The sequence below is a fragment of the Dermacentor variabilis genome, chromosome 5, assembly GCF_050947875.1.
Source record: "Dermacentor variabilis isolate Ectoservices chromosome 5, ASM5094787v1, whole genome shotgun sequence".
In the NCBI taxonomy this organism is placed as follows: domain Eukaryota; kingdom Metazoa; phylum Arthropoda; class Arachnida; order Ixodida; family Ixodidae; genus Dermacentor; species Dermacentor variabilis.
The window spans coordinates 62,366,907-62,380,945 of NC_134572.1; the positions used below are offsets into that span (position 1 = coordinate 62,366,907).

Consider the following 14,039-nt stretch of genomic DNA (forward strand, 5'->3'; position numbering starts at 1 on the left):
TCTATGTCGGATGAGAGCTCTAACAGCCATCGCCAGCCATCGCTTTAGAACGCTGTCAAGCACACCGTCACCTTGTGCATGTTTGTCAGAAAGTGTGTTAGATGGAGCAACATAACAGCCTTGGTCCCCTCAGATATACAGACTGACTGACTGCAGACCGACAATCGTTTTGTTTACACAGCGGAGTCATGTCTTTTGCGTTCACCCAAATTCAGCGTATGTTTTGGTTGTAAGGGGTTGATATACTTTCGTTATACTTGGACGATGTTGGAGTTAACGTAACTTGAACAAAGACGCAGCTCCTTAGCGTCCATGACAACCACATATATGTTAACACTCAGCTTTTCGCCAAACGCTCACGCGTACATTTTTAGGCATCCCTATATTGCCAAAAAAATAAAATTTAAATGCACAAAATCGTGCCTCTATAAATATTTGCAAACTGCTGAAGCGTTCTGCGAGTCGGAAACGGCGGAACTGCGGTCGATGCGCGGAAACCACAGCCTTCCTGTCTCCTCACCACAAAGAAAGAAAGAAAAAGGAAACAACCCACTCATCGACATACGTTTATAACTGCTGAAATTCACGTGGGTATAAAGAAAGAATAAAGTGCACGCCATTCCTCACATCCTCATCGGCGGTTTTCCTAATGCCACTCGCCCTGCTTCGCGGAAGCACAGCAACTTTGACGTCATTTACAAAAATACACGTTGTGTTTCATTATTTTTGGTGATATTTGCGCACCTTCGACAGAGGCGTGCTACAAAGTGATTTCCACACCGCTCGCTCCCTAATCAACCTTCCTTTCTTCCTTTGCCAGAAGTTCCGTAGCTCTAGAGGGCAGCGTCTTCCATATATAGCGAAGCTTTTCGGAGGTGACCTTGTCGAGGATGCCCCGCTAAATGTTCACCACCGCACGTGGTGGGCCCGTCATCCGTGTGGTTTGTTGATGTTTCGACAGGACACGCGCCTTGCGTTAATCTCGACTTTGCGTCAGGCTATATAGCGACGCAGCCTGTGACGCAACTCAGTGAGCAGCATCGTACACCGTCACGTGGAAATCCACGATTTATTTACAAAATACCCGCAAATATCTCCGAAGGCCCGCTCCTGTTTTTGGTCACCACCTTCTGCTCACTGCACGGCATTTTCTTTCCTGTTGTAACCTGCTAAGGTCGGGAAGGCTAGCGTGTTAAATCTCTCCGTTGCTTTATTAAGAAATATCCTCAAGCTATTATAGATGTATATATGTCCCACTCACTAAATATATCTGCAGAAGAAAGGCGTTGCTGAGCAGCCATAAGGCGACATTTGTACACCGGACTAATGACCGCGCCAAGGTTTGCTAAATTTGTTTCGTTTATCGAAAAGCTTGCAGGGTTTTTTTTTTTTTGCATGCTAAATTGTTTTATTTTTGTTCACATAATCATGATTGTATAGATATCCAGACCGATGGCCAGGGAAGGCTAGTTTCCAGTCCAGTGTCAAAATATACCAGACAGCTCAGGTGCAGATTTTAACAGCAGATTATTCCGCAACACGTCTAGATTTAAAACAGACAAGAAACATTCTGAAATACTTCTAATTAATCAATGGAACCAAGTTATACATACTCATTATCAAGAAAAAAAAAAGGATTTGCTACATTGCTTAAAATTACGTGCCGTTTTAACCTCTAGGGGGAACATATTCCAGATTTTTGTGCCACTGAATTCAATTACCATTTCGCCGTAGACACTGAAACGCTTTGGTAAGCTGATGTTACCTTTTAAAGCGTGTCTAGTACTGCGAGTTAGAAAAGAAAAGACGTTTCGAAGAATAATAAAGTTACTGCACAAAATATTATTCACTGAAATTGAGATCTTATGATTACTTAGTGCCTTAACCGATAACACACGTGTTTGGAAAATATCATTAGATGTATCACTGCTGTAGTACGAAATAATAATTATTTTCAGGGCCCTTTTCTGTAGTTCTTGTAACGGTTGTAAGTATGTCATGTAAGTCAAGCTCATTATTCTAAGCGATAACTAATATGGCTATGACAAGACGCATAGTAAACAGATTTGAGTGCTTCACGAGGGAAATATTGCGTTGCTTTAATTAGGGAGTGACAACCGTATGAGACCTTCTTGCATACATTATGAATATCTGCTTACAAGTGTATATGTTGGGCCAAATATGACACCCGGATGTATAAACGAATCGGCTTCTTGAACGGGGCTATTATTTAACTTAACATTTATTTGTCTGGCGTCAACATTGTTTCTCCTTGATCGAAAAACTACACATTTTTATCTTATTGCTATTTAAAGTTAAATTGCTTTCTACAAACCACGAGAAAATTCTTGATAACTCGACCAGCACATCTGTTTGCAGTGAAGAGAATGTGTCACCCGTAGCTAAAGCTGTGTCATCTGCATACAATAGAACGTTTAAGTTGTGAAGAGCATCAGGGAGGTAATTAATGTACAACGAGAATAACACGGGATAGAGCACAAAACCTTGTGGGACTCCACTGGTGACTGTTCTGTATGTAGAATAATAAGAACTCATTGCTACTATTTGTTTCCGTGAGGATAAATAGCTGGAAAAAAAATTTGAGAGAGTTTTTTTGTAACATCTGTAAGAGTTACAAGAGTTGTTTTGTTTTTGCAAGAGTTGGGGTCGGGCATGCCGAAAGGGGTAGCTGGCCTCTGCCACCGTCCGGCTTATCCACGCTAAGGACGTTGTTGAAGGGGGGAACGTGTTCACATCGAGAACTAGGAGTACTGGGTTTATTTACAATATCTACATGAAGAGTCGAGAATGTTGCTTCTCATCAGTCTAGCATGACTGAAGTGAAGCACACCGAGGAACCCAAAAAGTTCGCTTAAAGCCCCCCTGTCCTCCCTAGATCCCTAAGCGAGGGAAATCTGCTCCCCCTCGCCCCCTCGTCCAATCGGAGCGTCCGAAGTTGTCGAAGGACCCGCGTTGAGGGCGAAGGTTCGCACAAGCACTCCCGCACCTTTGTTCACTGAACTCCCAGAAAGGAGGGGAGCTTCGTAGACGGGGATTGCCACGCTCGACTCAAGCTGGCGCGTCTTGGTTTCTGGGATGACCCTGCAGTTAGCTGTAGCGTCTGTCAAATGACCGTGGCGGTTACCGGAGTCCGTGAGGAAACGCCTTGTAGCACCCGTTTCCAGGAGCTTTCCTGCTCTCATTGGTCCGTGAAGGCGACAGTGAACCAACACGCCATACTCGGTCCGCCAAAAGTGTCTCGCCTTGCTGTCGCCGCAGGTCTGTCCGAGGGCGACGCATTGTTAGCTTCACGAAGCGATTCGTCGCAGTGGGGCAGGAAAGGCTAGAAGGTCATTACCCCGCTGACCGATCATAACACACCATAACTTTCCAGTTTTGCAATACTATAGAGTGAGAAACAGTATCAACTGATTTTTTTATCGAAAAGCTATTCCTATAATTAGTTTATTTTGATGAAGTGCAGAATTTATTAGTTGCGAAAGGGTTAAGACTGCAGTTGATGTCGATCTAGAAGGAACAAAGCCATGCTGCTGCGGTCAAATTACATTGTTTTCGTTTAGAGTTTGCTTCAATCTCTTGGAAATTAGGTTTTCAAAAACTGTGTTTATGACACTCAGAACAGAAATTGGTCTATAACCCTCTGGCTGGTTCGAATTCTCGGACTTGTATGCGGAATGACTCTGGCGGTTTTCAATATATCCGGATACGTGCTGGAAGCAAACGCTAGATTAAGTACATGTCAAAAGGGACCGCAGAGAAGGTCACTATTCTCTTTTCAAATCTTAGTGAGTATACCATCACGACCAGCCGCTTTCGTTAGATGTATTTCTTTATTGTTGATGTAAGTTGGTTATGCGTTATTTCTTCTATGTGAAAATCGTGTTCAACTATTCTAGGTAAGACTGGTGCGGGCTTGCAGGATAAAAACGGATTAGCTAAGTTCATTTCTGTATTAGCAAAATAATAAGTACAATTGCTAGCTACTTGCGTCGACGATTTATCAGGTTGAATGCTCTGTATTTTGCCTTTGCCTTTAATTTCTTTTATAATTTCCCATATCATTTTCGTGTTACCGCTCTCATCCTTAATAAGGTTGGTATAGTATTGCTTTTTCGATTTTCTAATCAAACGAATTGAGATACTACTAAAGTATTTAAGCTCTCTCTATAATTTGATTTATTGCGTTTCCATTTACCGTAAAAATAGCATTTTTGTTTTAAAGTTTACAGTATTGTATTGGTTATCCAATGAAACACTGATCGCCCATAATTGTGGTGCTCATATACCCTTGTGGATAGCTTAAGAGCATTGCACATACATCAAATAAGTGTTTCACACTGAGTATGCATGTGCGCCACACAAATCAAATACTTTCTGAAAGTCTACACAATGAAGCAATCGTCGTATTTCTGCATAATTTATACAAGTATATATTCTAGCCCGTGTATTACACAAAAAGGACATGTATTTATGAGGTAAGAAGAGAAACGTAGAGTTGTGATCTGCATGGTAACATTATAAACACTAGCTAATGCACTAAATTCAGAATTGCACCAGATGTGATCAATAAGGAGATTCGGAGTGCTTTGCAATAAGTGTTGGAAAAGAGATGACTTTTTTAGATTGAGTGATTCAAGTAAAAATATGTAATCATAACAATTTTGTTTCAAAAGGTCAGTATTGAAATATCCGCAAAACGACTATAGTCTCATCCGAGGAAATAAGGCGCACGATTATTATTTTTTTGTCCTTGTAATAAAATCATTTATGTTTGAAGAAGGAGGCCGGTAAACGACTGCTACTGTGGCACCGCATTTCAACTGAACAAATATAATTTCAGCATGTGATTGACAAATTGAGTTATTGCCATCCCCACCGCTGATTGCCTATTATCAGACACTGAGGTTATAATTTAGATTACGAGGACAACATACAATTACACGTGCCGTGTAGCGCGCATGCAGAAATGATCTGTTGACTAACAGGATGTGGCACCAAGAGGAAGGCGACGCATTCCAGGTTATGTCTGCTAGATACAGTGATGAGACTTCGGTCTTCGTCGGATAGGGATAATCGGAGATTTCTGAGAGCGGTCTTTGTCTTGCACTTGGCAAATAAATTAACAAACGATGATTGTCTTAGATCTAAAACAACTTAGTCGCTGTCTAGCTAGCACTGCTGGAGTTAGCCCGGCGGATTTACAGCTTGGCGGAATGGGCCAGCGATTGCTATGCCTATAAGCGACTCCTTAGGGGCTCGAGGATGTGTCAACATTTGTTCGTCACTTTGGTTTCTTGTAAAGAGAGAGAGAGAGAGAGAGAGAGAGAGCTTTATTTGACCAAGGGATTCGGGAACGTAGGCCCCAGGGTCTTCGCGCGGCCCCACTGCACTACACGTGTGTGAGCTCATGGAGTTGCATGACGCGGCCGGCCCGGTCAGTGGCGATCTTCTGCCTGTCCGGGTCCGTCGAGCGCAGCAGGGTTTACCATTCCTCCCATGTGGTCAGGAGCGCCGGGCATTCGAATAGAATGTGGGTAAGGGCAGCACGGGGGTGAGTGCATTGAGCACAGGAGGGGGTGTGTACGCTCCCGGGTGGATGCGGGAGAAGAAATAGTAGATACGCGAGGAAAGACGTGAGATTTCCTCGCTCAGTATTCGCCGTTCTCTCGGTAACACTAAACTTGTATGCCGAACTGGGCGACAGCAAGCACTTCATCCGGTCCTTCGGGCACTTCATTGTTGCGCTGAAGGGGTCACTTGATAACGCGAGAAGAACAGTGGCACGAAAGAAAGAGAAAGCTGTGACGTCAACGAAGACAGAAGTACCGGTTGGCTGGTGTACATAGTGGAGGGGGAGGAAACGTAGGAATAGAAGCAGACAATTTAATATAGAGACTGCTTATTACATGCGCACAGCCGTCAATATATAGCTTCATATAGCATGAAAGCGTCAGAAGCCAGTCTGCAGAAGTCTGTTTGTCTAGAGAAGCACAAGCACTTCCACATGCCTGTGCTTAACTTAATGTGGAATGAGAGCATTACTTACGTTACATACCAGAGTTAAAAGCGAGGTAATGAATAAACTTTCAGTAATTAACGTTTGATTAAATATATTATGTGACACATTGGAACTACTGGATTAAAGCACATCACAGTTCAAGGCGTGCTCATTTATACTGACACGATTTGAGACGCTTAGGTGAATTCCAATACTCAATTTGGCACCAGTTTCGTGATACGGGTGCGTAAAATGTGCGTCGATAACATGTCTGATCACGTATGACTCCCCTGAGAAGTATTATACAACTGCGGATCAAAAACTAGGCGGAACGTCTATGCGTCACGTGATTCATTACAGGGACGGGTGTCTTCAAAACGATTTTATAGTTTCGGAATTCCCGATCACCCCATACGCTTCAAGCTCCGATCAGCTTCATTCTCACCTTTTCGACATGTGCGTTAAGGTGATCGCTTCAAAGGGAAATAGTAAAGTATCCTAACTAATTTAGAATACAGGTTTTGTCGAGCAAGTACTATTCGCCTCCTGAAGCACATCAGCTGTTGTGGTGAAATCGAGCTTGCTGCCACGCAACTAGTGACTAAATGGTATCCATGGTTCCATAAAAGAAAAAAAATAAAGCGGAATAAAGCTCTTAGCCAGCCAGCGCAAATTACTTTAAATGTGGGTCATGGTTGTCTCTTTAGCAACTGCCTTAACTCAGACGCGCCATGTTTATAAACAGCCCTAACAGATATTCTTCATTGATACCGAGGTGTCCGGGAGCAAGTCCTACTAGTATACTTTAAATGTACAGGTTTCGGAATGCGACTTTGCGACCAGCGTTAGTATGTGCACGCGTGTCTGTGGATGTGTAACACAATGTGGATCATTGTGTACATTTCTTCACCGAACAGCTTGAGTATAGCATGCCAGGCCATCAGCTATAGGCAGACGTCTGCAGTTTTTTATAAGGGTCAGCATCTCTCTCTTCGTTAATTTCATGCTCTCATCATCCTTTCTTTTTTTTTTCTGGCAGCCTCTAAGGGATCGAAAAAAAAACAACAACAGCAGTGCATTCTAACGTACGAAACTTTGATGAGACATCAAGCCTCCGTTTGCCGATCTTCAGCATCATAATCGTCTCTCTTTGCCTCGGCTTTGCGATAGAGGCTCTTCGCGGTGGCTTCAACTAACCCCACAAATCACTAAGCTCAAGAGACAAAGAGGGCGCCACGCAGCGCTGCACTTCCAGCAGAGTTCATATAAAAAGAATACTACACGTATGCAGTGTCAAGGTGCAGCCGTAGTTGGACCTGCGCAGGTGAGCAAACGACGTTTTAACAAGAACAACGAACAAAATCGTACACTTTCGCGCACTGTCAAGAAATCTGAGCTCCTTTTTCGATTAGGGACTAGGAATAAATTAATGCGTGTGGCCCTCGCCAAGATGCATCTTTTTCGCTTCACGTATTTCTCGCGTAAGGAGGTATTCGGGCTTAACGATAATTTTTTTTTTGTGGTGCATTGTTTAACTGTCAAGGAAGGGGGTTAACCGAGGGGCCCGAGTTTTTTTAAAATCCTGTCATGAGAAGCTAACAAACAAAGACACCAAGGAAAACATAGGGGAAATTACTTGTACTTACTAATTACTAATGAAAGTGGATGAAAAAACGTCTTCGCATTACGCGTGCGATGCTCTCGCATTACGCCTGCAAGAGCATCGCACGCGTAATGCGAAGACGTGGGATCGTTCCCCACCTGCGGCAAGTTGTTTTTCCATCCACTTTCATTGCCACAAATTTATGATTTCTTTAATTCAATTAGTAAGTACGAGTAATTTCCCCTATGTTTTCCTTGGTGTGTTTGTTTGTTGGCTTCTCACGATACTGCTTGACTGTACGACTCAACAGAGATAATGATTTTATCACGTATATTTGTAGCGTCTTTTGCAAACAAACGTTGTTACAAGAGTAGCATTCTGTGGCTTTCCTTTCCGTCCTCTGTACGTTGAATCTTGTTATCTTTGTTGAAACCATGATACACACACAAGTTCAAGCGCCTACGCTTGTGCTTCAAGAAAAGCTAGGGGCCTAAATGTTGCTGTGAACGATTGGTATATTCAAATATTGCACAAAACTGAAGCGTTTATCGCTCCAGTTTCGCGCAGCACAGTTTTAATACGGTGCAATACGCTTCAGTCTCGTGCTGGACGTGTGTTTAGCAGTGCGTCATTGCCTCTAAGAAAACTGTGAGCAGCAGAGCAGTACAGAGATTACTTTGTTCATTCATCATTTTGGAGAAGTTGATATTCGACAATTTCTAATATTCGTAATAGCCGCACATTAAATTTTCTGGAGCCCTAAGCACGTGCAACTTGTGTGTGCCTGTGGTCGCTTGTCTCAGCTAAGCAGCCAGGCGTGTAGACACTTCTGCAGCTCCTGTTCTGAGTGGAGTGAGTGTCTTCTGCTGCAGGAGACATCTGTTATGTCGCGTTCGTGCTCATATCTTGAAGCAGAAATAGCGCAATAAGAACGAACGAGTTATGCCAGCAGCACCTTGGGTATACCGCAAGCCTATGACGTTGCAGTCACGCGGTCGCCCATTTTTGTTGGCCACGGCTTGCCGGTGACGCATCAACGTCGCTGCTGCGCCGAGAGGGCGATTTAGCTAGGCGGCATGAGGTGTAGTTAAGGCTGCACCGGAAAGGCTTATGACGTAACTGACTCTCAATATTGTGCGGACTTAGCTCGATTTACGAGTAGCCAGTCGGTGTCTGCTTTATGCAGCCACCTGTATTGCCTCACCATAACGCAGGTTGACTGAATGAATTTGGCCCCACAAGCGAATAGACCTTTAAACGCCATCCCAACTAAGTCGCGTGGCTTGTACGACAGTTATTAGTCACAATAAAGCATATTATTTTTGAAAGTTTGCCTTTGTTCAAACAAATTATATTTGCACTAATCGATATATATATATATATATATATATATATATATATATATATATATATATATATATATATATATATATATATATATATATATATATATATATATATATATATATATAAGGTTTTTTATTATTTTTGTGATAACTTTGTGATATCGTCTTCTATTGACTTGAAAATCTCCACAGGCGCTCTCTGCTCCTCGCCGCATACTTCTAGAGGAGACACGTGTACACACACTACGTCAGTACCGCTGGCGTTCTTTTCTTGCTTGACGGCACCGCCAACTCCCCAACTATCAGGACTCCTCCGCTTTACGGCTGCACAATGCTGGCGCCTCGCGTGCAATGCAAAGCACGCTACATTAGGCCGAATCAGTTGATTGCAGACGACAGACAACTGCAGGACGACGAGGAAGAGTAGGCGTGTGGCTGGCATGGCGAAGGCGTGCTAGCAGACGGATTGGAAATGTTCTCCCTCGCATATGAACCTATCGACACTTTTCACTTTTGGTGACGTGGCGTGCGTGATCTTGTTGGCGTCACGACGTGCGGAGATGGGAGCTGAACGGCCCCGAATAAGAAGCGCACGATTTCGTCTTTTTTTTTTTTAATATCAGAGGTTGTTTAGGGGGCGTGAAGGAAGGAAATCAATTAGGAGGGAGCATTGCGTCGCGCAGCCTGCCTTGGCAAGCCGACTCTATGTGAAGCCATTCCCTTCGCTTTTTTCCTTCAAGAAACCGGCCCAGCACGTCAAGTCTGAATCGTTGCGTATTGGCCGATAATATTTGGTTCTTGACAGCGTTTAACCGACACGCACTTGTTCAGCCTGCAAAGCATGTATTGTGCGCGGACGGACCGGGAGCACTTCAACCTACCGCGCACTATCACGTGACGATCGCGCATTGGGCCGACTCCTTTGGCTTCATTATAGCGTTGCCACAATGCTCCCCCTGTAGTTCTTTCCTTCCTCCGTGCTTAGGGGCCCTTTAAGCAAGGCGGCTGTAAAAAGCAGGATGTATAGCTGCACGTGGGCAGGTTCTGTTCTCTTTCTGCCGCGGGAAGAATCTTTTGTTAGCATCTCGTTAAGTCGTTGTGGTCCATGTTTTGTTTTCTCCCCAGCAGCACGCGGCGTGCACGCCACATTTATTCGATCAGTTGCTTTGTGAGTTTTAGGGGCAGGGTCGATCACGGTGTGTTTCTCTTTCTCTTTTATTTTTGTGCACGTATGTGTGTGCGTGTGCAATGACAATGCGCTTCTCTCAAGGATACTTTAACGTGAAGGATAAATTAATGTAGGTTGTTAACTTATTCCTTCAAACACTTCTCTACATGTCTACGGCGCAAATGAAAACTAATCGTCTATTTTCTGAATTTCCATTTTTTGAATTTCGCGCCAGCCTGCACGAAGTCGTGTCGACGTCCATAATTCATAGCATTTCCGCCTTTTATCTGCAGAAAAATTCACAATGGTTGTTACGCTGAGTTGGATTTCATTCTTCTTTTTGTAATTTAGCACTTTCTTTCTTCAGCAAACATGCAACTAGCCTAAGCCAGAACTGCCAAGCTCGTTGACATCATAAAGAAGTGCTAAGGAAATCGCAACTATAGCTTTGCTCCCCACGGATCTCGTTTTTTTTGCCCTTTGTGGAGTGCCTACGCTTCGACTTGCCTATTTAGGTTGCAAGACTCACCGAGCTGGTTCAGCGGCTATGACGTTCTGCTGCCAACTACGAAGTTGTGGGTTCAATTTCCAGCCTCGGCGGCAGCATTCCCGTACCGCTGGTTTGCGAAATATTTGCAGTAGTGAGTTCGTTCGGGTGCATGTTAAATAACCCCCTGTTAAATTTCTGCCGTAGACCTTTCCCCTCCTTCTCTCATAGCCACTCTTCTTCGGGCCCTTAAACTAAACTAACTAACTAACTAACTAACTAACTAACTAACTAACTAACTAACTAACTAACTAACTAACTAACTAACTAACTAACTAACTAACTAACTAACTAACTAACTAACTAACTAACTAACCTTTTATGCCAGACAAATCTGTCAATGCGACTTGGCTTTATATTTTGCTACGTGTCTCTTTAATATGTGAGCACAATATGCGACCACGTAATTCTTGCAAAATACGAGCGAGTTGAAATCAATTTTTGCCTCGTTTGATGCCATAGATTATTTTGCCTTGACTGAGGCACAGATATAGGATAGAGGAAAGCAGTAAGCAGGTGGGTCGGAGGAGCGGACTTTGTTTTCCCACTCCGCACAGGGAAGAAGGTCAAGCTTCGCCAGAGAAGGCAATCAAGATCAGATGCGGGGTTCCGATACAGGTTCACGCTTTGGGCTGTGTGCATAGAGGACAAAACGTTGCTGTGCGGTAGGTGCGACATCGACTTGCTAAGAGACGACAAGCACCTGGGGGCCTGGATTCGCCTGCACGTATCGCACACCGAGCACCGAAAACTATATAGAGTCAAAAGGCAGAAAGCCGGTTGGTATATACGCGTCACCTTTATTTAATACAGAATATCATCCAGCTTGAACGGTGTCCCAGCACGAGAAGATAAAGATGCCGTCACGTTTCCGAGAAGCCGCTTCTTAGGGGATTGTCTCGCAGTTGTGCGCCCTGACTATATAGAGGAAAGATGGGAAGCAGGGCTCATCGCACACAGGGACTTAGGGTTACTTCGCTTTGCTCTACAATAAAGCTTGTCGGCGACACAAATGTATTCAATCGCCTTCACGTTTGACGCGCGGTAAAAGAGTCCTCGAACCTATAGCTTGTGCTTTGCGCGAGATTAGCTGAAAAAGAAAAGAAACGTCAAGGCAAAGTTAAGCGGAGCACATAGGTCGTAGGCTAAATGAATAAAAATGACAATGGGGATCGAGTGACAACGGAGAGTCGCTGGGTGCTGGGAGATTAAGGATGCTGTGATCACCGAACCTCCACGCGTCTATTCTTTTTCACAATCCTCTCCCATGCAAATCGAAACTCTCTCGTCGAAATTCACAATTTCGGCGATGTACGTATAGCCCGAGCAATGCGATATTGCACCGTCATCGCTCGAAAAGCCCCGAGCTTTCGCGAAAATACCCGCTATCCGGTGAAAAAAGTAATAAAATGCGTTAATTGATAGTCGGTCTGGGCCAGTGGTGTCGGTGTAAAGCTTTACTAACGCTATATTTGGCGAGCTCAGGTAAGACGCTTAAGCTCTATAGAGACTAGTGATTTCACTCCGAACTTTCAAATGTTAATGGCGCCGTTAGAATCCGGACGTTCGAGATTGTTGCACTTCACGGCTGGGCGAGTCCTCAGCCCGCCTAGGTATGCGGCTACATAATTCGACGCGTTTTCTAAGAGGATTACGAAAAAAAAAGGTCTGAAAGGCTTGGACGACAAAGGCGCGCATGCTTGGACGAAATAACTTGCGAAGTTCTCGGTGAAGGAGCGCCCAATTCAGGAACAAGGCGGGACAGACTTAGAGCCAAGCGGGACACTCGCTGCGAAACGAGCAGCCCAATTTGCATGAAACGCATTTATGGGGACCTTCGGCCGAACAGTATTCGAGACGCAGCGCAGCCGCTTGGTGAGCTTCTGCCGGCTAACTCCTTCGCTCATCCGGGGAGGTCCTCTGTGATTACAGAAGCGTCGGTTCTGCACTGTGAGAGGCTAGGCTATCATACAGGCAATCAAGAAGCCGATGACAAACCACGCGTCAAACGTGAATATACAGTCGTTTATTTCAGCACCGGATGGTGCGGTCCGATCGAAAATGGAGTAAATGGGGATATGAGTAGTATCTAAATGCGCACCGCGATACTTTCACTATGCGCATTATTGTTTGCTCGCAGAAATATCCTCCGGTTTTCATTGTTCGCGAGCTCGGAATAATTCTCACAGTCAAGCGTATTGGGTATTGCCTTGTTTTACAAATAGGCTAGGAGGAACGAATGTAACTTGCTTTCCATAACAGGATGTCTCGTTGCTTAGCACCTCGTGGTTTACTATACGTTGTCTTAGCTAAAAGAAAGTAGGCAGGATCGGTCGAAAAAAAATGGGTGTGATGCCGTTTTTCTTCGTCATGTCTTCTTGCGCTTTGTCATTGTAGCGAGAAAGATCGTGGAGAAGTCGTGTGTCGCCGCCACTAGAGGGGTCGGCCGGTGGTCGCTTTCATTCGAACGACGTGTCCTTGTAATCCTCGGAAGCTTTCCTGGAACAATAACAACAACATACAAAATGAACGCCAGTTATTCACAACGGTGCATAGTCATACGTGCCATACGGCATACAATAAAGAATACCGCTTACAGAAAACTGCACCAGCATCTTATGTTTTTCTACGAAAATATTTTTTAATAAAAAAATGTTTTTCTCAGGCATACCTTTAATGAAGATAAGTATGGCAGACTTGCGATGCGGGGTCACGGAACCCGGGGTCACGGAGCCCTTTAAGTTCGAACAATCGGCGTGCTAAGCCCAATATAGCCTGACTTAAAAAAAAGAAAAAAAAGAGGGGCGTGCTCCGCGATATGGCCCGCTATTGTGACATGCAAACAAGACATACGGTTGCAGTATCAGCCGTTGCGTCGGAACTTCTCGCAGGTCACAGAAACACGCTCAGCGACCGTTCCCCTTATCCACTTTTCTTTCCGTCGTCAAAGCTGTATTGTGTATTTTCCTCACTTTAGTGCCGAATAATGCCTCCTGCGTGTAATGGACTCGGGAGCTCGCTATCACCGTTTGTTTCTTTTTCCTCTTACTTCTTTTCTTGTTTTCGGGAGGGGGAGGCGGAAGGGGGAGGGGAAAGTGGCGCATTTATCGCGGAACCTCTTTCGGACAGTTGACAGCCTTCCGCGATAAACAGTCAGGCCGCTGTGTTTTCCTGCACCTGAAGTGCTCTTCGTCTTCATTGAGGGGACAACCGAAAGTCTAGTGTAGCGATCGACGAAGTGGTGCAATTGTTGTCTATACGCAGCTGTGCGACTAGTCATAATTTAAACCACGTACAGCGCGAAGGACGCCGACTAAAAGAGGCGATACACAGCGTTGGTTTTAATTATGAATAAC

The 14,039-nt window shown here is 44.4% G+C and overlaps 1 protein-coding gene across 1 annotated transcript in view; it reads right to left on the bottom strand.

The window, feature by feature from the left end:
* Window positions 1-11,461: 11,461 nt before the first annotated feature.
* LOC142582657 (RYamide neuropeptides-like) overlaps window positions 11,462-14,039 on the bottom strand; it is a 64,917-nt gene continuing 62,339 nt past the window's right edge. Inside the window, exon 4 of the mRNA XM_075692579.1 lies at window positions 11,462-13,182. Coding sequence (XP_075548694.1) covers window positions 13,143-13,182 — 40 coding nt within the window. The 3' untranslated portion in view covers window positions 11,462-13,142. The remainder of the gene's footprint in view (window positions 13,183-14,039) is intronic.